The 26,819-nt window shown below is 65.2% G+C and overlaps 1 protein-coding gene across 2 annotated transcripts; it reads left to right on the forward strand.

Annotated features, from left to right (window-relative positions):
• The first annotated feature begins 305 nt into the window (after window positions 1-305).
• POFUT2 (protein O-fucosyltransferase 2) lies at window positions 306-10,208 on the forward strand. Of its 2 annotated transcripts, none has more exons than XM_042956184.1 (9): window positions 306-457; window positions 1,825-2,075; window positions 4,236-4,380; window positions 4,962-5,072; window positions 6,722-6,788; window positions 7,437-7,562; window positions 8,233-8,413; window positions 8,624-8,747; window positions 9,444-10,208. In XM_042956184.1, exons 1-9 carry the CDS (start codon window positions 324-326, stop codon window positions 9,595-9,597), a joined length of 1,293 nt encoding a protein of 430 aa, XP_042812118.1. In that variant the 5' UTR covers window positions 306-323; the 3' UTR covers window positions 9,598-10,208. The 2 variants fall into 2 exon arrangements, with proteins under 2 accessions (XP_042812118.1, XP_042812117.1); XM_042956183.1 differs by having other exon boundaries at window positions 5,024-5,072.
• Window positions 10,209-26,819: the final 16,611 nt, after the last annotated feature.

Consider the following 26,819-nt stretch of genomic DNA (forward strand, 5'->3'; position numbering starts at 1 on the left):
AGCCCGGCCCCGTCCGGGCTTCCACCATTCGCGTGGCCCAAGACTACGCGCTCGCGGACGCGAGGCCCCGCCCACAGGTCCTCTGACCCCCGCCCATAGCCCCGCCCCCGCCCCGGTCTCCACTCCACGCGGCCCGCAGGCGAGGACGTCAGCGCTCCCGGACGCACCTCCCAGCACCTTCCGTCCGGGAGACTCCCATCCGCGGGATGACGCAAGACGCTCGTGGCGTTGCCAAGGCTTCAGGAGACGCGCTCCGGTGGGACGGGCGTGCGTGCGCTTCCGGGGCGGAGCGCGGCCGCCGGAAGTGTGTGGCCGGTGGGGCCATGGCGGCGCTCGGCGTTGTCTTGCTCCTGCTGCTGGGAGCGGTGTCCTGGCCGCCGGCCTCGGCCTCGGGCGAGGAGTTCTGGCCCGGCCAGTCGGCGGCCGACATCCTGTCGGGGGCGGCGTCCCGCAGACGGTAAAAGCGTGGGACTCCCGTGGCGGGGCACCTGTGGTCGGGGGGCGGGGATCGGGACCGAGGACAGCGGGCCGGGCGGGGGGGGGCGCGGGGCGGAGCCTCCAGCGCCCTCACCCCCTCACCCCGTTACCCTCTGACCCTCCCCGGGTTTTCAGCCTCCGTGCGCGAGTCAGGGTTGCCCCGGGCTGCTGGGCCTCCGGAGCCCCGGGAAGGGCTGGCTGTGGGTGAGCCTTAAGGGGCAGGCCCGGGCGCCCCTGTTAGATGATGCGGGTTCTTGCCCTGGGTTGGAGGAGACCCGAGTCAGATGTTCGTAAGAGCTCGGCCTTGTTTATCTGCACGGAATCTTCCAGGCTCCATCCAGTTGGTGGATGTTCCCTGGATAAAAGTCTCAGGGATTAAAAAAAGACAAGACAAAAAAACAAGAGTTTGTGCCGTCCAGCAATTACTGAGGGTTTGGACGAAACAGACCGTGCACTGCATGCTGGATGCAGAGGTGGTAAAGGGGTTCCCTCCTCTGTTGGTGGTCTTGGGGAGATCTGGAGGCTCAAGCTGGGCGTTACAACAGTTTCATCGGTAGTAAGGGAAGTTGTGGAAAAACCAGTGCCGAGAAGGGAGAGGTGTTTCGGTAGTGCGGTGGTTCTCGAAGTGTGTCCAGGGAGCCCTGAGGTGTCAGAGCCATTTTGGTAGGAACATCAGGATGTTATTTATCCACCTTTTTAAGTCGTTCTCTCGTGAGTCTACAGTGGGGGTTTTCTTGAGGCCATCTGACCTGTGATAGCTCAACAGGTTGAATGCGGAAGCGGATATGAAAATCCAGTTATCGCTAGACCAAAAAGAGTTCCAAAAATCACATTGTCATTCTTCTCACTAATTCTTTTTGTTTAGAAAAATGTACTTGTTTTTCATTTAAAAACATTAAGAACCACATCATGTAATAGCTTATTATCATGATTTTAAGTGAACGATACATGTGTTTTAAGTTCGTAACTTCTAACACCGGCACGATGAGTAGATGTAACCCACATGAACAACAGTCCTGTGGGGTCTTCAGTAATTGTGAAGAGTGTGAAGGGGTCGGTAGACCAAAACGTCTGGGTACCACTGGAGGACTGATCCTCAGGCTCTGGTTGGCAAGACTGCCGGTCTCCCTGTGAATTACTTGCCGGCCGTTAAAGGCTGCTGAGATGCGTGCTGTTCCTACTCACGGGCTCTAGAAGTAATTGGTTGTACAGAAAGGGGTTGGCGACAGTGAACTACCAGCCGCTCCGAGTGCCCAGATCCTGCCCCATAGGCATTGGGGGCGCCTCTGGACTTTGTGTCCAGAAGCCTCAGCGGGGAAGAACCTCGCTCCTGCCCCTCCCTTCTAGGTATCTTCTGTATGACGTCAACCCCCCAGAGGGCTTCAATCTCCGCAGGGACGTCTACATCCGCGTTGCCTCCCTGCTGAAGACGCTGCTGAAGACCGAGGAGTGGGTGCTGGTGCTGCCCCCCTGGGGCCGCCTCTATCACTGGCAGAGCCCGGACATTCACCAGGTCCGGATTCCGTGGTCCGACTTTTTTGATCTTCCGAGTCTGAACAGAAACATCCCCGTGGTTGAGTACGAGCAGTTCATCGCAGGTGAGGCCGCCGAGGTGGTGGTGCAGGAGCACCAGCCAGCCCGCTGTGTGTGGCACGCCCGTTGTGGTGACACTCGCTCTGCACGGGGGGCCTGCTTCTGTTTCCCGACTCCGCACTCCCGGTGACCTTGGCCTTCCTCTAATTTATCTCGGGAGATAGATCTCCGTGAGCTGTGTGTCCCCTTGTCTCTGAAAGCTGGGGCGGCTGGCGAGCCAGCGGAGGGCACTCAGAGCTGTGGCTTCTGGTCCGGAGGCCAGGCGTGGCCCCAGCAGGCCGTGCTCGTGTGCAGGGAGGGCCCTGTGTCCCCGAGGGGAAGCGAGATGGGGAAGCAGGACGCCACACGGCAGGCAGGCAGGCAGGCAGGCAGGCGTTGACCCTGGGGCCTCCCTGCAGTGCTCGTCATAACGTCTCATTCCACTTAGTCCTGCTCGGTCTGTTTCATTTTTTTTAAGAGAGAGAAGTTGGGAATATTCTTAGAACGAGAGTATTTACAGCTTAGCATTGCTTTCTTTAGAAGACCTAAGCTTAAAAAGGCACTGCCACGTTTTTGCTGCCACCTTAGTCTGGCAGAGGGAGGCGCAGGCCGTCGTGAGCGGGTGCGATGGGCTGTGGAGCTCCTGCTGCGTCGGCCCTGGGGCGTACGGCTGCGGCTGGCACGTCTTCGTTTTTCCACTTCTCCCTGCGCGGCAGCCCCGGTCACTTTGGAACGTTCCTGTGTCGGGGTCAGTCCTGGGAGTGCTGCGGCCATGGAACAACATAGGCCGTGTTTTCTGATATCTTCACTCACGGGCAAGAAGCAAACTGAGGCTTGTAAAACGTCTTCTTGGAATGCATCTCTCTCAGAGCCAAGACGAGAGATGCAGCTGGGTGTTTAGTCTGACTCGACTTAGTCTGGGAATCAGCCTCAGCCTTCGTCTGACCCACAGGTCGTGGAGCCTCCCAGAGAAACTGCCCTTCACCTCCACGAAGGGCTGTGGCCTGAGGGTTCCTTGATGGGTGGACACCGGGACAGGGCCGGGCCTCAGCCGCGTGGGAGCGTGCTCAGCGGGGGAGGAGAGTGGGTGTGCAGGGCGGAAGGGCTGCTGCCCTCCCTGCGGCTCCGGAGGCCCCAAGCCTGGAGCCGAAGCAGCGGGGACAGGAAGTTGGAGAGCCCTGAGTGCCGCGGAGCAGGCGGACGGCTTGGCCTCCACCCCGCCCGGCTGGCCTCGACCGGTCCACCCTTTCTCACTGCAGAGGGGGGCAGGGATTGAGGATGTGCACCAGGGCACCGGGCGTCTTAGCCTCTCGGTGTCACCTCCCTTCCCGTCACTGCGGGAGGAGCCCCAGGAGGCCTGGGGCCAGGCCCCGCCAGCAGTGCGGCCCCCGAGCAGAGCGAGGGAAATGTGGAAGAGACGCCAGAATTCCTCTTGATGCGGCTCTCTCGTGACTGGGCTCCATCGGTCCACCCCGGGCACATCTGATGAAGCGCTGTGGGTGTGGCAGGCGTGTCCTGGGTCCGGGTGGGCGCGGTGGGCCGTGGGGAGGTCGGACACAGACTCCTCCCCTCCCGGAGCGCCTGTGGGGCGCGTGGAGGCAGATGAAGAAGTACTTAAGGCACGTGGTGTCCAAGGCGGTGAAGTGTCATGCGGACAAAAAGAGAGTGGGGTGGGGTGGGGTGTGGGGCGGGAGGTGCGATTTGAATGGCGTCACAGGGGTCAAGGGTGAGCCCTGAAGGGGAGCGGTCCAGGCGAGGATGGTCCACGCAGGGACAGCCCATACAGAGGCCGTGGGAAGGGGGCACACCGATGTGCTTGAGGGACAGCAGGTGGACAGAGTGTGTGGGGCCAGTGGCCGTCGTGAGGACTGGGTTGGGGGGTGCGGCAGAGGAGGGCCGAGCGCTGAGGGCAGGTCCCGCTGCTGTAAGAGGGGCCCCTGGGAGCGGCCAGGGCCTGGACGAGCTCCACTGCCCTGAGGCAGCCCCTTTCACCCACTCTAGGGACCTCGTGCCCTGTTGTCCCTTGTTGTGTGCTGTCTCTGCTTCTGTAAGCTTTCTGCAGCCCTGCAGGGAGAAGGTGGGATTAAGTCAAGTAGTAATTCCCCGTCTGTACCAGCGGCCGTCCGACACGTGCCCACACGTGTGCTTCCGGTTCCTGTTCACTGTCCGTCCTTGGCCTCTTCCAGAGTCCGGCGGGCCCTTCATTGACCAGGTGTTCGTCCTGCAAAGCTACGCGGAGGGGTGGAAGGAGGGGACTTGGGAGGAGAAGATTGACGAGCGGCCCTGCATTGACCCGCTGCTCTACGCACAAGACAAGCACGAGTACTACAGGTGCGGCCGCCGGGCCCCCGGCGGGAGGGTCCCCTTCCCCGCCTGGCCTGTGCAGCGGCCCCCATCCCCGGTTACGGGGGTGGGGCCCCGGGCCACCTTGACACAGCTAAGCTGCGTTCAGCGCATTTGAGTGCGGCCGGGGAGATGGCAGTCTGGTCACCCAGACGGAGGCAGCCATCAGAAGACTTCCCCAAGGAGGGCCTGTCTCCTCGGCAGCACCTGTGGGTGAAGCACCGGAATACCCGGGTTCTAGAAACTCGTTGCTGTGGGAGCCCCTCGGAGGGGCACGGCTGTCGTAGGGTTGTTACCGCGGGCCTCTGGCACCGTGAAGCTGCCCCCCACCGCCCCCTTCCCCTGGCAGCCGTCTAGATGGAGCCCCACCGGTCTGCTCAAGTCCGCTGAGATTTATGGTTCTTTATAAGTTTTCACCGGAACGTCACTGCCTGTGATCACGAGCGGGAGGTTTTCACTGCGAGATCGCCGGGTCTGCCTAGATTGAGCCGTACACACGTGCATCTGGGCTTTACTGGTTTCCTGTGTGAAAACCAACGAACGGAGGCACCGGGGATCTTGTTTTCCAGAGGATGGTTTTGGGGTTACGAAGAGACAAGAGCTTTAAACGTCTCCTGTTTGTCCGTTCAAGGCTCGGCTTCAATCATGGCGCCTGTGCTTTTGAGAAACACGTCAGCGAGGTACGTGCCTGCAGGGTCCGCGCGTGGCCGGCCAGTGAATGGGCGAGCGCGTGCGTGGGTGTGCCTGCGTGTGCACTGTGCGTGCTGCGTGTGCACAGTGTGCACACATATGTGCTGTGTGTGCACAGTGCATGCATGTGTGTAGGTGCGTGTGTACACGTGTGGTGTGTGTGTGCCTGCATACATGTGTCGCGTGTGCACTGTGCATGTGCACGTGGATGTGTGCTGCGTGTGCGCTGTGCGTGCATGTGTGTGTGCATGTGCACGTGGATGCGTGCTGCACATGCACATATCGTATGCGTGTATGCACGTGTGTGCCTGCACACTGTCCTGCTGGCATCAGAGGCCCTCCTGGCCTGTGCAGGGTCACTGGCGAGGCGGAGCTCGTCCCCACCCTGCACCTGGTCGTCCTTCCACAGCGAGGTGGGGCTGGGGCAGAGGCGGTCGCGCGTCCCCGGGGAGGGCCCGGGTATAGGTTGGCTGTACCCGTGTTCTGGGGGTCTGTGCTGCCAGTACAGCCTCGCACGGGCTTCTCGGCCACTTCACGGTGGGAGCTGATGGGAGGGTCTCCAGTCCCGACGCAGGCGGTGGAGGGGTCTGGCTCTCCTGTCTGAGGCAGGGGTGGAGCTGGGCATCAGCGAGGCGAGGGCGGCATGGCCCGGGGGCTGCAGGCCCGACTGGAAGAGAGCGCTGACCTTACTCGTTTCCCTACCTCACCTGTCCCGGTGACTGCCCGGTGTGGCTGAAGCAGGGTGAGAACAGGGACGGGAGGGGAGTGGCAGGCTCGGGAGGTTTTGAGATGGCCCGCTGCAGCCTGGTCCTGGAGGGCTCCCGTCCCGCCTGCGGTCAGGTCTCCCGCGCAGCCTTCTCGGAGCCGGACCTCACGGTGGTCAGAGGAGGGGCCGTGGCCTCCCCGGTGCCCCGTACCACTCAGGACGCACGGTTGGGGACCAGGAGAGAGGAGGAGGCTGGTCGCCTTTCCCCAGACTTGTGCCCTGCGTTGTCCAGGCTGGAGTGGACGCGGCCCTTTCTGGAGTGTCCCTTCTGTGTGCTCTGACACTGGGGATTCTTTGATCGCCTCGGGAAGGGGCCGCTCTGTCCCTCGTTGTCCCTCGTGGTGCAAGGAAGGAGTTGAGTGTTCTGTGAAAAAGGTGCTGGTTCGGGGCTTGAAAAGCAGACGTGCTGAGGGGCACCGAGCCCTGTGTCGTTAAAATGATTTTTTTTTTCAAACAGGAGTGTGGTCTGACTGACCACACGATTGTGGTGTCTGTCATCACGCGGTTTTGTCGTCCACATGTGGCCAGTTACATAACAGATCTTCCAAAATTACAAAATCGAGCCATTTCAGTGCTCCTGTGTGAGCTGTCTCTGGGGCTCTGTTTTACCAGAACCGCTGACTAGTCCTACTTGCTCGCTTTGTCTGTGGTGTTTCTTTCGTCAGTGGTGACAGGGGGGTTGCTGACCCCCAGTGCGGTGGCTGGGACCCGAGAGACCCCTCACGGTGCTCACGGTCTCCCGCAGGAGCGTGTGTGGAGGTCTCCGGCCCAGGCGTGTCCCGGTGGGCTCCCGGCTTCCTTCCCAGACAATCCCTGGAGCAGGCGAATAGAATTGTCTTAAAATTAGACGCTTTTTCTCTTGTTTGGAAACAGGTCAGTGATGCTGGACAGAGCCGAGAACCTTCTGCACGACCACTACGGCGGGAAGGAGTACTGGGACGTGAGTGCCGCCCGCACCTGCCGTGCCGTTGACTGGCCTGTGTGCGTGCTGGGCGCGTGCGCCTCCCTGTCGCCTTGACGCGGCAGGAGCCTGAGGAAGTGGGTTCCACGCCTGCCCTGCTCCGGAGGTCTGCCCTGTGTAGACGTAGGCGTAGAGCTCCCGCGGGGAGCCAGGTAGAGGTTAGGCGCCTGTCCGGAGGACCCCGGAGAGACCCCCGCTCCCTGACCCGGGTGCCCCCTGAGCACGTCGTCTCCAAAGCAGAGAGGTGCCTCGTCACGGCCGCCCTCGTGGCTCTCCGCCTCTCGTCGGCACCGTGGTCCCCTGTTAGCTGCGAGGCTGCCGACTCCCTCCGGCCAGCCACGTTCTCTTGACCCGAGCCCCGCCCCCCAGGCAGGGCGCCTGTCCGAGCATCTCCCCTGTGCCCGTGGTGGTGGTCCCGGTCGCTCGCGGTCCGGCCTTTTGCCGGTTGGTGACCCGTCACTGCCAGACCCTCTTGGGAGCCCGTCCCCAGTTGACCTCCGAGAGTGTCGGCTCGGCGTCCCCCTCGGACTCTCGGGCCGTCCTCGGGGTGCGGGTGGGGCTCGGGGCGCCCGCCGGGGGGCCGACGGGGTGGGGCACTCGGCGGGGCGCTGCTCTCTGCACCCGCAGACCCGGCGGAGCATGGTGTTCGCCAAGCACCTGCGGGCCGTGGGGGACGAGTTCCGGAGCAAGTACCTGAACTCCACGGACGAAGCCGACAGGATCCCCTTCGAGGAGGACTGGACCAAGATGAAGGTAGCGTCCCCACGCTCTCTCGCTCGGGGATGTGCGCCAGGAGGGTCCCCTTGTCCCAGCGCCGGCCCGGGGCTCGGTGCCGTTTCCGCCGGAGTTCCTGGAGTTCCGGGAGTGAAACCGGGCGGCGAACACGGACGGGGACGGTCAGCGTTTCCCTCGTGACGCGAGGACAACAGAGAAAGAAAAGGCGAGATTTTTCCGAGAGCGGCCAGACCAGACTCACCAAAAGGGTCACCCTTGTTCTAGAAAGTTTTTTCTGAGGGTGTGGTTTTCACGTAACTCGTTTTCAACAAAGGACACGTGGCTGTTTCAAGCGGGCATCGTTGCTGAGCATTTCCCGGGAGCGCTTTCTAGTGGCGCTGTCCACGGGGCCGGCCGCGCGTGGAGCGGCATCGTTCCGGCCGCGATCCCTCGGTCGTTATGTGGTGTTTACTGGAAAAGCACCGTAGCGAATAGACCCTTTTCCCTAGTTTTGTACTTTTTTCCAGGGTTTCCTTTACCTTTTTTGTTTCGTTCAGTTAAAGGGTCTGTGGTAGTCACTTCGCGGTCTCGGAGAGACATCTGGCCCGACGCCCGCGGAGCGTGGTGCTGCCACACGGACAACGTGTCCCCTCCGTGTCCCGCGTGCCAGCCGCACGCAGGTCCCTCAGCGGTCCCCGTCCTTTGCCAGGTCAAGCTGGGGTCCTCGCTGGGGGGTCCGTACCTCGCGGTTCACCTGAGGAGGAAAGATTTCATCTGGGGCCACAGAGAGGACGTGCCCAGTCTGGACGGGGCCGTGAAGAAGATCCGCGGCCTCATGAAGACCCACCAGCTGGACAAGGTGTTCGTGGCCACGGACGCCGTCAGGAAGGGTACGTGGCTCCGGCTCCGGCCGCGTCCGCTGCCCCCGGTTGGGCCGCGGCAGACCCGGGCCCGCGCGCGAGCCTCGGCCCGAGCCGGGAGGGCAGCGGCGGCTCCCGCGGCCGGTCCTCCTGCCCGTTTCCGCCGGCCCGTGCGGAGCCGGCGCAGACACGCGTCCGGGAGCCGCGACCCCAGCGCGTCCGCCCTCCTTCGCTCCGCAGAGCACGAGGAGCTGAGGCGGCTGTTGCCCGAGATGGTGAGGTTCGAGCCCACGTGGGAGGAGCTGGAGCTGTACCGCGACGGTGGCGTGGCCATCATCGACCAGTGGATCTGCTCGCACGCCAGGTGCCTCTGCCGGCCGCGCCCGCCGCGCCCCGCGCCCCTCAGCCTCTGGCGGGCGGCCCCCCGTTCCCCGGCCCCGCGCGGAGGGTCGTGCTCCCCGTCCGGTCCTCGCCCGCCGGCTTCCTCCCCGGTCCCGTCGCGGCGCTCTGTCCCGGACCCTCCTGTGCGTCCCTTCACCTCGCGGTCCTGCTCCCCTGGACTCGGTGACCCCCTGGATCACACGTGTCACCGAGGAGCACACACAGGGAGGGCGGGCTCTGTGTCACTGTCCCGAGAGGCAGGCCTGCCCCCGGGGAAGAGCAGGGCTGGGACGCACACGCTCCGCGGGGGGTGGGAAACCGAGAGGAGGTTAGTTTCCGTCTGCAGGACCCTCGGAGCCACCTGGCGTATGCCCCGGTCGGTCCCAACTGTGCCTGCCGGGCTGCGGGCCGGGGCCTCCTCCGTGCTGAGATGGCGTGGGGACGCCTCTCTGCCCTCAGAGGTCCAAGCCCAGCTCTGAGCCCCCACCTCAAGCAGCCAGAATCCTGCAGGGGTCTCGAGTCGGCGCCCGTGCAGGACCTGGGGCCTCTCCGCAGCCCCCCCCTCCCCCCTCCCGCCCCCGCCAGGCCTGTGGCCCCTGGGCAACGGAGACTCACGAGGCCAGGCAGGGCTGGGGGGGGTGAGCTCGCTCATGCGGCTCTCGTGACCTCTGGTTCGCAGGTTCTTCATCGGGACCTCGGTCTCCACGTTTTCTTTCCGGATCCACGAGGAGAGAGAGATCCTAGGGCTCGACCCCCGGACGACGTACAACCGGTTCTGTGGGGACCTGGAGGAGACGTGCGAGCAGCCCACGCACTGGAAGGTCGCCTACTGAGCCGGCACCCCGTGGACCCCACCTCCTGGACTCGCCTTACACGCGAACTCTCGGGCTCTCTCTGACCACGCGAGTTCCCTCGGGTGGCTCCTGCTCCTGTCCGACCGGCCAGGCTACCAGATAAGCCCTCTTCAGGGTCACGGACGCAGCCCACAGCCACGTGAGCCACGGCATGTGTCTGCGCTCGGTGTTTCTTCTCGCCGTCGGCCGCCTGTGGCCGGGGGCTTTGGTCGGGCGAGAAACCGGGTCTCCGCCTGCCAGCAAGGCCCTCGTGACGGGAGAAGGTGCCGGGCCTCGTTTCCTGGGTCTGGAGGGACGTCCGGCAGCGAGTGGTACAGATGTGGCGTGCGGGCAGCTCCCGTCCCGGGGGCCGGGGTGGCCGTGCCTTCGGACCTGGCGTGGCGTCGGCCTGCTGGTCCTGTTTTTTTCCGCCCTCTCGCCCACCTGAAGCCACCCACGGGTTGGCGGGAAGTGAACCGCGGCCTTGCGGACCAGGTCTGAGGCCTGTTGTCCCCTGCTCAGAGTGCTGGAAGGTTCCTTGGAAGTCTCCAGCGGTTTGTCGGGTTCTCGCAGAGAGGAGCCCTGGCCGCCTGTGAGCGTGTGAGGGTGGACGCCCCTGGCACAGCCTCGTGGTGGGCGCGGTGGGCCCAGGGACGAGGGGCACCATCGCTGTGGCCTCAGAAGGGCCTTGGGGTCACGCCGCACAGAAACCCTTTCTAGGCCGTCAGCGTGGCCACCACCGCATCCCCTCTGGCCGGGAGCCCCGGGTGACCCACCCAGGCCGTGGTCCAAAGCCCCAGGGCTTCTGGGGCTTCTTCCCGAGCTCCGAAAACCCACCTGAACGCTCGGCAGGGTCCTGCGGTGTCACGGCGGCGTGGGGTCAGGTGATGAAGTATTTATTCTTTTCCCATTTGTACGTTCAAATGCCATTCATAAAATATGTTTTCTAGAAAAGTGGGATTCTGTAAACGGTGCCTTGTTCATAGTGCTGAATTTTTTCTCGGCTGAGAGCTACGCGGAACAATCCTGACCGTGACTGCCGCTTCTCCGTCTTAAGGGAAGTGCTTCGTCGTGTAGTCTCACTCGGGGACCGCGTGGCCGGGACGGGGAGAGCGTCCTCTCCTATCCGTCCGCTGGACCGGCTGCTGCCTGAGAGCCGCCCGTCAGGCACGGAGGAGGCCGTCCTGGGTCTGTGCTCTCGGGAAGCCCCAGCCCAGGCCACCCCACTTAGGTTCGCGGGGAGGTGAGGGGTCGGCAGGGAGGGGGCACTGCGGGCCGGGCAGCCTGTGCCCCGTGTGCTGGAAAGGCGCCGTGGCAGGTGGGCCCAGGGCGGGGGAGGAGAAGCCGTGGGGAGTCGGGGGGGGGGGTCTCGGGGGGCCCAGAGGTGGGGGAGGGGGGAGTGGCGGCGGGAGCCCCTGGGGGGTCTGAGCAAAGGGGTGAACAGGCTAGAGACGGGGGCCCAGGTGAAGCCGTCAGGGTTCGACTTCAGGGCGTCCCCCCCGCCCCCCCGCCGGAAGGACCCTGGAGCACTTTCCGGGATGGGGGTCGGGAGTCTCGAGTTGAGGGGTGAGCGGACGACTCAAACCACGGGGCGGGGCCGGGTGGGGGAGCCGGGGGGAGCGTGGGTGGAGGGAGGAGGAAACCTCGGTGGCCCACTCGGGTGGCCTTCGCTCGGTGGGGGGAACGGTGCGGGGCCCACGGAGGCCGCCCGTCGGCAGAGCCACCCCGTCACACCTGGAGCTGCCCAGCCCACCCGCCCCCCGCTCGAGCGCCCGACCGGAGGAGGAGCACGGAGCCACACGCCCGGTGGCCGCCTGGGTGGTGAGCCGTGCGGCAGGCGTGTCTGGGTGCCACTTGGAGGGACGGCCGTGCTGGCGTGGAGACGCGGCGCTTCGGGAAGTCCAGGCGGTGCCCCCGAACGGGCAGCTCGGGGCCGGGGCGAGGACGGCCGCTCGCGACTTTCTGACGTGTGCCTCTGTGGCCGTCCCCGCACGGGGGAGCGTGTGGGCAGAGGCGGTCTCGAGACCCTCGGCCTCCCTGCTCCCAAAGGCCGGATGGGCCCCCAGAGCCCCGCGCTTCGGCAGCCAACCTCTCCTTGGGGCTGAAGGTGAAGGAAAACCGGCCTTGCGTTAAATGAGGACCAAGCGTTCGCGTCCCGCGAGCCGGGTGGACGTGGTTTGGGTCCCGGCGGTTTGTGAGCCGTTGGGGGTGCGGGGGGAGGAGCCACCGGCACCGGGAGGGCTCCCAGGTGGGAGGACCCCGGCCGCTGGCACTCGCCACGCGGCATGGGAAGCGCCCGCTCGCTCGCGGTCCCGGCCGCCCGGCCGCCCCCGACCGTCCCCCACGGGCTGTGCCCCGACACTGGGGGCTCTGCCTCGCGGTCCGGGCTCCGGGCACCAGCTGCCGTGACCACGGTGCCCTCGGGGTGTGCTGGGCGGGACGGGGCTTCCGGCCTCAGAATGGAGACCTGCTTCCAGACCGACGGGACCCCCGCCTGCTCGGGAGGGCGCGGGCCGCCCTCTCCGTGGGTCTCGGTCCCCTTCTTTCCTCCAAGGGAGGCCCAGGCACGCCACCGGGCCCCGCTCCCGCCCACCTTTGTGGGTAGAAACAAGACGGGCACTTTGGCCAGGACCGGGAGGAGGAAGCGTGTGCTCGCGGGCGGTTTTCCAGCAGCGCGTCCCTGGGCCCTGGGGGTCACGGAGGCTTCGGGGGCGATGGGGCAGGGACACCCCTGCCGCCCCTCCCCATGCTGGGTGCTGGGCATCTCCTATGCGGAGGGGCACTTGGAGAGGCTGCCGCTGGGCCTGGGGGTCTGGGCCGGCGTGGCCTCCAACCCCAGCCTGGAGAACCGGAAGCTTCCGGGCACCACAGAGCACAGAGTGGTCATGCTGCAAGGGTGGGGGACGTGGGGTCTGCTCTGAGGCCAAGAGGCAGGCGGCGTGCGGGAGAAGAGGAGCCCGGGGCCCGTGGCGACCCTGGGCCCGCCCCCCACCCTGGCAGGTCTAGAGCTGTAGTCGCTGTGGGCCAGAGATGCTGACTCCCGGAGGCCTCAGGCCTGAGCCCGCGTTCCCGCCCTCCTGACTGGGCGCCTGCTGACCCGCCACACTGGACCTGGGGCCTCCGATGCTCTGCCCCTCGGGCAGACTTGAGAGGTGCCCCTTTTTTCATCCCTCCATCCCCCCCGACGCTGCCCCAGCAGTACAGGCTGTCCGTGGAAAGTACCAGAACAGTGTGGGCCAGAATGTGTCTACAAGCTGTCACCACCTCTTCCATTTACAGATGGGGAAACTGAGGCTCAGGGCCAAGTGAACGACCAGGGCTGCCGTGCAAGCAGGAGCCTGACCCGGATTTGGATCCAGGTCTCTCCTCCGGTGGGTCCTGCCTCAGTGGGGGAGGGGAGGGGGTGACCAAGGACCTGAGCGGGGCGTCTCATGTGTCCCACCAGCCGACTGTCCCGAGGGAACCTCGCCCCGCACCCGCTCCCCCCTCCGCCCCGGGCCCCGGGCCCTCGACCTGAGGAGACCCTTGCACCTGAGCTGGGGGCTGTGTCTGCCCGGAGCCGGGCCTGACCCGGAAGAGGAGCCCCCCCCCCCCCCACCAGACGTGGGGAGAAGGGGCCCCTGACCCCAGGGCCCAGCCTCCTGCACGGCTTGCCTCCGTCGGGCAAAGAGTTAACGGTCTGCGTGCCGCTGCCCTCCCAGCCAACACGCACCCGGGGGGCTGGCTCTCTCGCTCGTTCTGCTCATCCGGGCGAAGACGGCCTCAGCCCTGCAGGATGGCAGTGGGAGCCCGGCCCCCCATGACGCGCCCCTGCCCCGGCTAAAATCCCGCCGGTGCGCGGGGCCCAATGAAATCAGAAGCTCCCCGGTGGGCAAAGCTGGAGCCGCCGGTCGGGCCTCGTGGGCGCGCCTGGGAAGATCCCCGCGTGGGCATCCCTGTGAACGGGGCTTTCCGGGGCGGCTCCCTGCGGGGGGAGGACGCGCGGCCCCGGGAGGCCTGTGTGGCGTGAGGCGGGCACTTGCGGGGACGGCGACGGGTGACCTGGCCGCAGACGGGGCTCCTTGGCCCCGGCCACCGGCTCCCGGGGAGAGTGTCACCGCACCCCAATGCCGTGCCCCCCCCACCTCACTGTCCCGCTGGTGACGTTGTTCCCTCTCAGATACCCTATTCCGTGTGCCGCATCCCAGCCCGGGCCCCGGCGAAGGGCAGAGCGCGTCCTCCGAGAGCGGCTCGGGGACGCACGCGCCAGACTCCGCCTCGGGTCCCCTGGGCGCACGTCCAGCGTCGGGTCGTGCCGGCCGCTTCTCCGCAGGGCCATAGATGCGTTCTTCGCTTTCTTGTTTCGAGACCCTTGCAGACTCGTGTGCTGTCGTGAGAAATGACGGCGCTCCCTCCCGCCCGTGTCCGCGACAGTGACGCCTCGCGTGGCCCGAGTGCAGGTTGACCTGGTCCACGGACCTGCTCCATTGCTACCAGTGCCACCGGCACTGGCGTGCGTGTGTGTGTGTGTGCACGTGGGCCTGTGCGCCTGCCTGTGCTTGCACATGTGTGCTTGTGGATGTGCACGTGCGCCTGTGCACCTGTGTACACGTGCCTCCACAAGTGCGTGCAAGTGTGTGTGCCTGCACGGTGGAGACGGCGCCTTCCGATGGGCCCCCTCGCGTTACCCCTGTGCCGCACCACCACCTGGCGGCCACCGTCTGTCCCCATAGCCACGCTTTTTGTCGTCTCAAGAGTGTGACTTTGGAGATCGGCTTTCCCCCCTCAGCACACCTCTGACCCATCTGTGTCACAGACGTCATCGCAATTTAAATTAGGAGGGTCGTCACAGAACATTCCAGTTTACCCGGCTTCACGGGGGCCGGTGTCCCTGGATGGTACGCGTGCTACTCACTTCACGTGGAGGCTTCTGCACAGACACCGTGCGCCGCATCGAGCCTGGGACGCCCTCTGGGCTGCGGGGAGGACCCCTCGCTCACCCTCTTCCGTACCTCGCAACAGCTTCCCCTCTGGGTGCCCGGCCCTGCACCCCCTGCCTGGGTCCCGAGCCCCGACGCGGGCCAGGAGCTGACGTTCTGCTGGAGCGGACACACGGGAAAGCGGTTGAAACCGGAATCGGGAGCCTGGGGTCCTCTGTGCTGAAGGGAGGAAAAGGGATGGGCGAGAACTGTCCCTTAATGGACGGTCAGGGAGGGCCGTCCGGGCGAGCAGACCAACTGCCACCTGCAGGGCTGCAGGCAGAGTGAAGTTGGAGGCCCTGGCTCTCATGGCGGTCGGAACTCTAAGAGGTGCGACGGAGGCCAGAATGAGGCACCTGCACCGCGAGGTCCGAATGACAAGGGGACGGCTGAGCCTGAGTGGGCGGGAGAGCGTTGGAAGGGAAGGAGCAGCCAGTGCAAAGGCCCTGAGGTAAGTGCAAGTCTGGCTTGAGAAACAGAAAGCAGGTGCCAGCACCCAGTATGGTGGTGCCACGGCACGGTGTGGGGCAGGAAGGAAGGAGCCCCGTGGTCGCAGAGCCCCTGAGGCCAGCAAGGGGCCTGGGGTAGGAAGCACTGTGATGTGGTTCCCAGCTGCAGGGGGAGGGGCCAGGAAGCAGGAAGGAGCCCACCGGAGCCCCTGCACTTGGCCGGGCCTGGAGTACGGGGAGCCAGCTCCGTTCGCTGAAGGCTGCAGGGGAACCAGATGCCTGTCGGCCTCTGGTCAGATGGTGGGCGAGGTCCCGAGCCAGGTAGGTAAGCTGGGGACGTGACCAGAGCTGGAGGGCCACCCGGGATGCCTAGACGGGGCACCCCCTCTGCTATGGGGCCTCGGAGGCTCTAACTACCACCGTGAGGAGAGACCTCCTGTCCCCGCAGCAACTTCTCCGGATACTTCTGACGAACACAGTAACTGTCCGTTCTTACCATTCCCGTTTAATCCTGCGACCAGAGGGGGCATTGAATGCAGAGTCTGGAGCCTGCCAGGGTCCATATCCTCCGCTGCCGGGACAGGAGAGACGCTCTCTCCCCCCAGAAGCGAGGCCTGGCCTCGCTGCCCTCTGCTCTGCTGGGCGAGCGCCACCTCCCTGCCTGCCCACATCTCCAATTCAGTCGGGTCCTTGTTCAGGAGGCGGTGACATAGCCAGGGAGCGCTCCCTGCACCGTACCAGTGAAAATGCCCAGGATGGCCCTGAGGTCCTTCACAGCCCGAAGGGAAGGGAAGTGATGGGAGATTCTTTTTAATGTTTGTCTATTTATGAGAGAGAGAGAACAAGCGGGGGGCGGGGCAGAGGGAGAGAGAATCCCAAGCAGGCTCCGTGCCGTCAGCACAGAGCCCCGCCCGGAGCTCCATCCCACAAACCGCGAGACCATGACCTGAGTCAGAGTCAAGAGTCAGCCGTTTAGCCACCCGGGCACCCCCAAATGATGGGAAATTCAAGGGTGTGATCTCAAGATTGACTCTCGGAAGTTCTCCCCTTATTGCTCGTGCGCATCTTTCTGGCTGCCGGCCCCCTGCCGTCCACACTGCTGATGTTTTTGGTGCCGATTTCAGGAAAGTGAGGCACCTCCTCTGGGCTGGGGACGCCCATCGAGAGTCTCAGAGGCCCTCCCGGAACAGATGGGTTTGGGTGACAGGGCGGGGGCTGGGCTGCTCCCCGGGGACCGGGCCTCCACTACAGGGGAGTCCCAGGGGAGGCCGGACAGCCACTGAGCCGGGGGCCGCGGGTGGCCGTGCGCAGCCGTCTTCAACGACCCGGCTCTGAGGAGTTTGGGAGCAGCCCACCTCAGAGCCGCGCTCAGTCCGGAGAACGGAGCCCCCACCAAGCTGCTCAACGGGCATGACTCCAGCACTCAGGCCGGGAGAGGCCGCCTTCAGGCACAGCTGGGTCCAGGGGCCCAGCCCCATGTGTGGGTGGAGCCCTGTCCCAGGCCAGGCGGGAAGGTGGGGCGGGGAGGCCAGCCCCCTCTGCCTGAGGAGGGCCCCGCTGGCCCTCAGAACCGCAGTCGTGCCCGGTAACGCGGGGAGCCCTTGTCCCCGCCCCCCCACGTCCCCATTGCCATGCGGGCACTAAACCGGCCAGGGAAACTTCAGGACAGACGTCATGCCTTACGCCCCGGTTCCTTCCTCCGAAGATCGCTTTCTTTCTCATTCTCCTCCTTCACCCGTGTCTCCCACAAACGAGCCTGAGAACAGAGAAGCAACCGACCTCGCGATCATCGCCGGAGGAGGGACCCGCTGCCCAGCAGACTCTGTGCTGCCCCAAACCCTCAGGCTGCTGGCCTCTCCCGGGGGCCCCCCTGCGGTTGGCTGCCCCCCACCCTGCACCCTCCCACCTCCAAGGGCAGGGCCAGCCGCAGGGGTCCCCGCCACGCACTCGGTCTTGCCCTGGGTGTGAGATGCCCCGGCTGCCCTGCACGTCCTCAGAGGAGTTGTTCTGCCCTCCCTCCCCGGGAGCAGGGAGGGCCATCCCGCTGAGAACAGGGTGTGTGAAGCCAATCAGAAAATGCAGACACATCTCAACAGGCCGAATGGCGACAGTGACTTCAGGTGGCTCTGTTGGGACCACAGGCTGGCACTTCCTGACCTGCCCGTTTCCGAGGAAGCACAGGAGAGGCACAGAGGAGCCCATGTACCTGAGCCCCCCGCCAGGCACAGCTGAGCCCCCCCACGAGGCACACCTGAGCCACCCCCCCCCCCGGAGGCAAACCTGAGGCCCCCCTCCCCAGGCACACCTGAGCCCCCCCTCCCCTGGCACACCTGAGCCCCCGCACGAGGCAAACCTGAGCCCCCTCCCCAGGCACACCTGAGCCCCCCCTCCCCAGGCACACCTGAGCCCCCCCTCCCCAGGCACACCTGAGCCCCCCCACGAGGCACACCTGAGCCCCCCCCATGAGGCACACCTGAGCCCCCCCTCCCCAGGCACACCTGAGCCCCCCTCCCCAGGCATACCTGAGCCCTTGCCTGGGGCTGCCAGGCCAGTGAGGCAAAGGAGGAAGCCCCCAGACCCTCAGGTGATAGCAGTGCGCAGGGCCCTGCAGGGAGGAGCCCAGGCCGTCCTGGCCGCCACGTTCGGTCCCCGCCCTCTGAGTCTGCCCAGAGCCCCGGGCACCAGGAGCCTCTCCACTTGCCCAGTGTTCCCTCAAGGCCACCGTGGCCACCCCGGTGTAACCAGGCCTTCGGACTCCGCGACAGACGGCCACAGCCGCCAACCAGGTCTTGGAGAACCGGGTAGGATCAGGAGGGGTGGCACCGGCTTCTGCCTCACCCTCCCGCTAAATCGGCAAGTGGCCCCTGGGCCCGTCGCAGGAGGGCTGCGCACCCGTGTCAGGTGACCGGCCCTGCTGCGTGAGCACCTCCTTCGGCGCCCCTGGCCAGGCCCTGGCGCACTGGAGGGCAGGGGGCCACCTTTCCACAGCCCACGGGACACCCTGGAAGACCCTGCCCGCCTGCACCTTCCTCCTCCTGGCTCTGCAGAGACGGCCCCTGTGTAGTCCTTTCTAGCCCCACCTTGTCACCCCACCCCCCGCCCGGGTCTCCTGCCAGGACAGCCCAATGAGCTTGGAAATGCACGCCCCGAGCGGCCGGGAGCCCCAAGACAGCAGGCGGGGAACGAGGCGGGCCAGGAAAGTGGCCTGAATCCCGCTGTCCACGCCCCCGCCCCCGCCAATATATCTTTGCCAGGCCCCCGTGGGCCCCTCCTCTTGGCCATGGGTCACCACCCCTTCTCTGACCAGCCCCGGAATGCTGCCTCTGCTCCCTGGTTGAGCCACGGCGTCTGCCCAGGGTAGGGACCCACGCAGCAACACCTCACCCCTGCCTCCCGGGGACTCCGTAACCTGCGGGCCCCATCGGGGGCTTCTGAGCTCATCGGGGGCCCAGTCCCGTCCCCACCTCCTCCCCGGGCACCCGTGGGGCGACGGGCCCCCTCCACTTCCCAGGACCTCCCGCACACCCCCCTCCCACCGGCAGCTCAGGCCTCGGGCAGCCAGAGCCGCCCAGCCTCCCTTGCTCTCAGGGACCTGCCCTGCACCCCTGCAGAGACCCGCAGCCCACCTCTCTTCCTCTAGCCTGCCTCCCTCCTCCTCTGCCGGCTGCCTCTGCTCGCACCGCGTTCTCAGAAGCTGCTGCACATCCTGCCCACGACGAGACAGAAGACTCATCGGCTCTCCCTCCTGGTCTCGACCTTCTCGTGTTCGTGCCGGGTCCTGAGTGCCTGTCGGGGTTCTGCTTGGTCGTCCACACTGCGTGATGGCCCTGCCGACCTCGCCGAGCGAGTTCCAGGGGTGTGGACAGCCGCCGTGTCCTCTGAGCCACGGCTCGGACCAGGCCGGCCGACCCGCTCTCCTATTTGGGACCCCGTGGCTGTCCACACCCCGATGGCCGGCAGCCAGCTCGGTGGCCCACGATGGAGTGAAAGCCATCGAGCCGGCCCCGGCCCCGTCCTTCCAGGGCTCACAGTGGACCAGCCTCGGACCTCTGTCTCTGCGGACGCTCGCCCCTCCGGTCCGGCCGTCCCGCCGTCTGGCGGTCCCGCCGTCCCGCCGTCCGGCCGTCCTGCCCGCTCGTCTGATTTGCACCCTGTTCCAGCAGCAGGGAGCACGTCTCAGACCACGGAGCAAAGCCCACTCTGCGCCAAGGGTCTTCCCCGGCCCCCCGGGCTGCCACCCCCACTGTTCCCACACCGGCCAGAGAGGGGAGTGGCCGGAACCCTCTGGAACCCTCGCCTCTGGCATCTGCCGGGCCCCCTGGTGACAGCGGTGCTCCCTCCTCCCCCGGTGCTGGCACCCAGAGGCGGTCTCCCCACCGTGTCCTGGGGGTGAACACCGGCCCCAATGGACGCTGCAAGAGCGGGGGGCCTGAGGCCCACACGGCCACAGGTGTGGAGGCCTGGCCTCCGCGGGCAGTGGGCAGGTCTCAGCGGTCCGCTGTCTTCAGACCCGGCAGCCTCTGGAGCCCCTGACCGCTGACCTCGGGCTGACGGCCCCATCGTGGGCACCTCCGTCCACCAGCTCCTCCCCTCTCTGAAGCAGTCCCAGGCCCTGCGTCCACGGCCAACAGACACCTTGACCAGGACACCATGGGATGAGTGGGGCCCCCTCCCTCCGCCGCAGACCGAGCCAGCATCCCCCCTGCGCAGTGTGGCCCCCCGGGACGGCCCGGCTCGGCTTCGGCTCTGACACAGGCCCCTGGGCGCCCGCAGCCGCCACCTCGAGGAACGGTAGCAGGTGCGCATCAGGGCGTGGCCGCCATCCGACGTGGCCTTGTCCCACATCCGACGTGGCTGAGGAACCCAGCCCCAGGTCGGTCAGAAGAAAGCGTCACAGAAGGTGGTCCTTTGCCCCTGCCCTTGGAGGCCCCAAACCATCACCACACCCCAGGCCATCCCCAAGACTCGAACCTTCCCTTGAAATGCTTCAGGTTCTCCAGAAACTTCACCTGGCCCTTCTGGCCTGCGGCCAGGCGCGGGGCCTCCACAGGGGACGTCGAGGGAGGCCGGCCCCTCTGCCCTGCGGCCAGGCGTGGGGCCTCCACAGGGGACGTCGAGGGGCGCCGGCCCCTCTGCCCCTCCCACTCCAGGGGGGGCTAGGAGTAAGTGTTCCAGAACTGCCACCGTCCGCGGCCAGCCTCCTCACTGAGACCCAGGCCCAGGCCCCTCCTGCCTCACTCTGCTGCCTCCACAGCCCCCTCGCCACGCCGGTGGGCAGGTGAACCTCAAAACATGTCTCCCGATTCGGGGGAAACGGCAGGGTTCTTGTGCCGAGTCCTGCTTCGGCCCCCGGGAGCGGCGTGCACACACCAGATCCGAGTGGCAGAACCACGTCGTGGACGTGCAGAAAGGCCCCTGAGCCCTGGCTGACTGGCTGCACGTTTTGGACACGACTTTACCCCCACAGACCCCCAGCCTCCCTCCCTGTGGCCCAGGAGTTGGGAGAAACCCGGGACGGTGGCCGGCGTGAGATGCCAGCTGTCGAAAGGCAGGGCCCAAAGCAGAGTGGGTGTCAGCGGGGCCGCGGGGAGACGTGAACTCAGCTCCGAAGTGCAGAGACAGCCTTGTCCCCGGGGGTCCAAGCGACCAGGGAAACACCCAGCCCCAAGGGGCCGCTGGGGAGGGTGTGGCTCCAGCACAGTGGACCCTGGGGGCCGTCATTCGGAGGTTAGAAACACCCCTGGGCGGGCTGTGTCATGCTGGTGGGAAATGGGGCCACGGTGGTCCCCCAGACCAGAGGGACTTTACAGCACCTACAGACTCAGCTCCCCGGAGAGGAGGGAAATTCGAGTGCGTCCAAGCCCTGTCCCCAGGGACCAAGCCAAGGTCACTTTCCCAGTGTTGAGACTCCAGACCCTGTCCCTGCACCTGCAGCCCTCACTTGGCACTTGAGTGTGACCCCCGCCCTGGGGCCAGGACGCCCCCCCCACAGGGAGTCCCCCCACCTTGCGGCCAGGACGCCCCGCCCACAGGGAGCCAAGTGACAGGAAGCAAGCTAGGCCTAAGGTCAAGCCGTGTGCCCAAGGTCACCAGAGGGCGGCAGAGACACTGATGGAGGGACACAGGCACATTCTACCGCCTCCCCAGCGCCCACTCTGGTTCCAACCACAGGAGCCCAGGGAGGGACCCCCCCCCCCCCGCCTCCTCCAGCTCCGGTGGCGGTGGCCCCTCACCCCAGTCTCTGCCTCCGTGGTCACATGGCCTGCCCCTTCGGCAGCCTGTCCCCCACCCCGTCCCTCCTGTAAGGCCCGAGGGGGCACTCAGGGGACACTGGAGGAGCCACCTCCGTATCCCTACCTTCCATCTGCAGAGAGCCACTTCCTTATAAGGTCACATTTGCATGTTCCGGGATTGGGAGCGGATATTTCGGGGGCAATTTTCACCCTGCCACATACTCCAGTTCAAGACTGAGCGCCAAGGACGCACGGGAGCCACCTGCCCCAGACGGTGCTCTCTCCGTGTGGGGACGGTCAGGGCAGAGGGGACACCGCAGCACGGGGTTCGGGGTGGGGGGCCGGTCTGTCCTACCTGCCGCAGGAGTGTCACCAGGCTGTGTCCAGGGGGCATTTTACCACAAACCGTCAGGGGACACAGCGGTCCAGCCTGAGAGGCCACCGACCACGGAATCTAACGGGCGAGGGAGACGCCCCTGCAGGAAGCTGGACAGTCGGCACTTCTCAGTGACTGCAGCCAGGGGCTCGAAGGGCGCTGCCTCGACTCGACGGGGCACTTTTGGCACGAGTCAGCAGCAGCACGGAGCCACGTGGGGCTGGCATCCTGCGGGGGGTCCCCCCCCCCCCCGGCTGGAAGCGGGTCCCGCCCGCACCTCCCCAGGGGCCCCAGATCCGCCCATGAGCACCCAGGCCGAAGGGCCCAGTTTGCGGGAAAGGCCTCCGGATCTCACGAAAGCCAAGTTTCGAATAGAAAGTCCGAATGTCAGACGGTGGTCCCGACACCTGGGGGCCCAGGAGGGTCCGTCCCCTCGGGGTTGCGGCTCAGGGCGCCCCACGCCCCTCCTGGCCCCACCTCGCCCAGCCGAGCACAAACACTGCGTGTAGGGTGACTGACTTTCTCTTCAGTTTCCTTTCCTCCTGTTAAATTCAGTTAAAATTCAGTTTAGTATTTCCATTCAAGTACAATTGAACAGCGCGTATCATCCAAGGCAGAAGCAAGACGGGGTGTCCACATGCTCTCGGGCGGTGCGGTGGGTTTGTTCCCCCAAACCCATGTCTGTGCCCCTGGGGCACAGTGTGACTTCATGTGTTAAAACTTCCTCACGGATGTGCCTAACCTACAGATCTCAACGTGGGACCGTCCTGGATTCGGGGGCAGGGCACATCCAGTGACGGGTGTCCCAAAGGACGGAGAGGACGGGAGCCACGGGGGAGTGCTGGGCCACAACCAGGCAGAGACCCGGCCACAGCCGAGGACGCCAGAGCCGTGCTGCGGCCCGAGCCGGACGGCGCCCTGCTGCACCTGCTGCCAGCCTCGTGGCCCCCGGGACCGCGCGGCTGCACCCATGGCTTCAGGCCGCTGCTTCGTGGCACCGCGCGGCTGCCCGGGCACAGCCAGCCGGGAGCGGGCGGGCCCGGGCTGCGTCTGCCGTCTGTCTGCAGACCCCAGAGGCAAACCCAGGACCGTTGGAGGGAGCAGAGTGTCCCCCACAATTTCTAACCGCAGGCCACCCTCACGCGGACTTAGAACACCAAGTGCACACGTGTGCACGTGCTCCACGCGGTTTCCTGGGGTCCCCGCCGAGGCAGACGCGGCCACCGGAGGATTGCACCCTCAGTGCCGCCAACATCCCCACGTACACGGACACGCTTTCGCGACCCAGGCTCAGCAGACTCCGCGCGAGCATCAGAGAAACGGCCCACGGACCCCGCCAGACACAGCAGGTCCTGGAGCGCCCACGGAGTACGAGGGAACCACGGTGATGGGCTCACAGAGGTAACAGAGAGCACTGGGGGGGGGGGGGCTGGAACGGAATACGGCCTCTAGAAATGGAAACGGAAGGAGTGAAATTGTCGAAAAGCAACAAGAGCAAACTCCGCCCGCGACACGCTGACGAGTGAGCTCGAAAGCGCGAAGTCCCTGGGGACTGGGCGGCCGGACGGTGTGAGAGAGTGAGGGGCAGGCGCACGGAGACGGGGGAGGCGGGCGTCCAGACAGCCCGAGCCCGGAAGGCGGAGAGGCCACGCCAAAGAGCCGACGCGCGAGGGTTTTCCCGACAGCCATCCTCGCGTCTGTGAGGCCCAGTGAATCCCAACAGGTTAAAGCCAAAGAGACGCAAAGCTTTGGTCTCCCGGTAAGTTGTCTGCATTGCAGGGTGGGGGCGGGGGGGGGGGGGTTACTTTACAAACTTCTGGATGGCCTGAAACTCCTGACTCTTTTGGAAGCTACTTGGACACGACCCTCATGCAAAAGCAGGAACTGTGCATGTGGTTTGACCCAGCGATCCTGCTGGTGGGGGTCCAGCTTAAACAAACGTTGCCCCCAGAGGCGCCTGGGGGGCTCAGTCGGTTTGGCGTCCGACTTCGGCTCAGGTCACGATCTCGCGGTCCGTGGGTTCGAGCCCCGCGTCGGGCTCTGTGCTGACAGCTCGGAGCCTGGAGCTGCTTCGGATTCTGTGTCTCCCTCTCTCTCCGCCCCTCCCCTGCTTGTGCTCTGTCTCTCTCTCAAAAATAACTAATAAACATTACAAAAACGTTTAAAAAGAAAGAAAATGTCTCACCTGAGACGAAAGCGCCCTGGATGTTCGCTGTAGCATTATCTGTGTGAGAAAAGGCTCCTTCGACCAAGCGTGCAGTGACGGGAGATGTGTTGGGAAATTACTGTGCTTCTACACAGACACGCAAGGCTGACAAACACGGCCGAATTAATTACAAGGCACTTGGGCAGCGTTTGATCTGAGGCAGACGGAGGCGGCCATCGGAGCAGCCGGCGGCGTCCGCGTGGGTCAGAGCGAAGCGAGGCGCGTGCAAAAGCTCAAGTAACGCGTTGGCCTGGGTGGGTTCTGGTGACGAGCTAACCTGGAAGCCTGCCTGTGGCGCTTCTGGTGACCTTGCCGTCGCCGTGCGCGGCCACCGGGTCGGCGGCACGGGGTTCCGGCCTCGGCTCTGAGCGGCCCGGTCGGATTCCGTCCCGCATCACCGAAAAGCCGCCTGCAGCCGGGAGGACACGGACTCCCCGTGGCCACGACCACGACCCCCCGGGCCCCACGGGGCTCCTGCACCGAGGGCCTGCAGGCGCGGGGGTCTCCGGCGGCCGTGGCGGCCGTGGCGGCCCCGCTCCCTGCGAGGCGGGAAAGGACTCAGGACAGCAAACCACGACCTCGGCCCTAAAAGCAGAAGGCAGAAACACTGCCACGCGCCGCGCCACACGGCTGACCACGGCGCCAGGGGAAAATAAGCCGTCCTGTCCGTCCCACCGTCCCCATTAGGACACGGCTGCCCATCCAGTCCCTTAAATAACAAGGTCCCGTTGGAAGAAGATTCCCCGCCAGTAACTCGCCGAGACTCAAGCTCGGAGCAACCATGAGTGCCCACACTACTCTGCTGGCGGACGTCCCCGGAGCCTCTGTTGTCGGCCAGGCGGGACACCGGGACCCCCGCCCCCACAACATGCTGCCCTCTAAGTGCCCCTGCCTGGGGGTCAGCAGTGGACCGGGGTGAGGACTTGTTCGCCCCAGTTTCTGTACCTCCATTTGTCCCTCACGCCCCCCTTGTCCCACACCTGGAGGTCCTGCAGGACAGGAACCTCCTGGGGCCAGGCAGGGGCACAGTGTGGCCGTGCTGCCCAAGCTCGCATCCAGGGGAGGCTGGTTCCACGGTCAAGTATGAGTCAGAGCCACCGCCAGCGGGCATAGTGTATGGGCGCCCATGGCTATTCGGCCACAGGATCCTTCCCTCCCACTGAACGCGGACGGACTCTTCCAGCGTTAGTGACCACATCACGAGCAGGAGGTTGTCTGCAGGACTCCAGAGGGCTCGTGTGACTTCCCCACGGGCAGGGAAGGAGGTGGGGGAGGGTGTCTGGAGGACGTGCTCCGTGCGGGCTCGGGGTTCTGCCCTGGAAGGACCGGGGTGTCAGGGTCTGAAAAGCAGGGGAGCGCCGATAACACTCCATAATACGGCCTGGGGACCACTGCCGACCTGCCACCAGCTTCCCACGGTCTCCCCTGCACTAACCCACCAGATCGCGGGCTGGAGGCTGGAGGCCCACAAGCCCACACCCACAGGGTCAGAGCCATCACCCCTCGTCCCCCACGACCTGCACCCAGAGCATCGAGGGACGTTAGCAGGGCCAGGCCTGGGGTGATGGGCTGAAGATTCCAGAGCTCTGGGGACAAGGGGCTGGAAACACGATCCGTTCACCCTGCCCCTGAAAACATGAGATTTTATGGGGTGCCTGGGTGGCTCAGTCGGTTGAGCGTCCGACTTCAGCTCAGGTCACGATCTCACGGTCCGTGAGTTCGAGCCTCACATCGGGCTCTGGGCTGATGGCTCAGAGCCTGGAGCCTGCTTCCGATTCTGTGTCTCCGTCTCTCTCTGCCCTGCCCCCGTTCATGCTCTGTCTCTCTGTGTCTCAAAAATAAATAAACGTTAAAAAAAATTTTTTTTTTTAAAAACAAGAAACATGAGATTTTACTGTTGCCTAGAAATCTATGACCTGTAGCAGCACCGACCCCTCGGCCCAGCAGGTGTGGTCCGGAAGGCCCGTGTCGGCACACATCTCCAGCCATGTGGCTCGACCAGACACCGGCCTGGGGAGTCCAGCTCCGCTCCCGCCTCGCCTCAGCCGCCTGGAAGTGTCCAGACGGACCAGCCCCTGCCCCCACCCCCCACCCCTGCCACGGCAGGGCCCGAGCGTGACACCGCCCTGCAGCACGGAGGACGTGGTGGCCAAAGCGGCTGCCGAGAGGCTGGGGTGCAGTGCGAGGCGGCTGACCTCCACGGGCAACCCTGGCCGCCAGAAACGGGGCACGGGAGGGGCCGTGCAGACGCATAAGCCCCCCCCCGTGGGCCCCCCCGGGGCCACCATCTCCAGGAAGCCTGTCCTGGGAAGTCCTACGTGCTGAGGGAATGAGCTGGGTCACTGCCGGCTGGGCAAGGCTCCCTGTGTGTGGAGCACATCCCTCCATCCCCACGTCCCCGTCCCTCACTCTCACTCTCACTGCCCTGAATTCGCACTTCCCAGTTAGCGCATCCTGGCTTCAGCCCATTTTTCAGGAAACACTGGCCAAGACAGATCCATAGCAAAGGGCCACAGGAGCCAAGAGCAGCCGTGGGGACTTCTGTTTCTCACGTGTGGCAGATCTGATGCTCTTAAGAACCCTTCTGGAGAAGATAATTAGGTGGACAAATTAAAGGAAAACTTACACATCACACATCTTTCAAGAAAACAAAGAAATTGCAAGACACCGAATGGGGGGAAATCAGGAACCCCAGCAGGCAAGCTGGGTCAAGACCAGCCTCTCCCCTGGGGGTTCTGCAGTGACCCACAGGTCTGCAGCACCTCAGAGCACCAGGCAGGCGGGGGCGAGGGCCGAAGGCTCAGGGTCTTCCCAGGGCGGGATATGCGGATGAGAACCCTCTGTGAAGCCAGGACTTCACAGGGTGAATAAAAACCCGCATGCGGAAGGAAACACACCAGAAATGCTCCCACCTCAGCCCTGACACTGAGGAGGGAGAAGTACTTCCCTGAGAAATCGTAATCGAGTCAGACCTGTGTGACGTTGATGCTCTAACCTCAT

The sequence above is a fragment of the Panthera leo genome, chromosome C2, assembly GCF_018350215.1.
Source record: "Panthera leo isolate Ple1 chromosome C2, P.leo_Ple1_pat1.1, whole genome shotgun sequence".
In the NCBI taxonomy this organism is placed as follows: domain Eukaryota; kingdom Metazoa; phylum Chordata; class Mammalia; order Carnivora; family Felidae; genus Panthera; species Panthera leo.

Coding starts and splice junctions, on each gene's coding strand:
- POFUT2 (XM_042956183.1), top strand. CDS start 324: ATGGCGGCGCTCGGCGTTGTCTTGCTCCTGCTGCTGGGAGCGGTGTCC. Junction 458..1,824: donor GGGGCGGCGTCCCGCAGACG/GTAAAAGCGTGG, acceptor CCTCCCTTCTAG/GTATCTTCTGTATGACGTCA. Junction 8,748..9,443: donor TGGATCTGCTCGCACGCCAG/GTGCCTCTGCCG, acceptor TCTGGTTCGCAG/GTTCTTCATCGGGACCTCGG.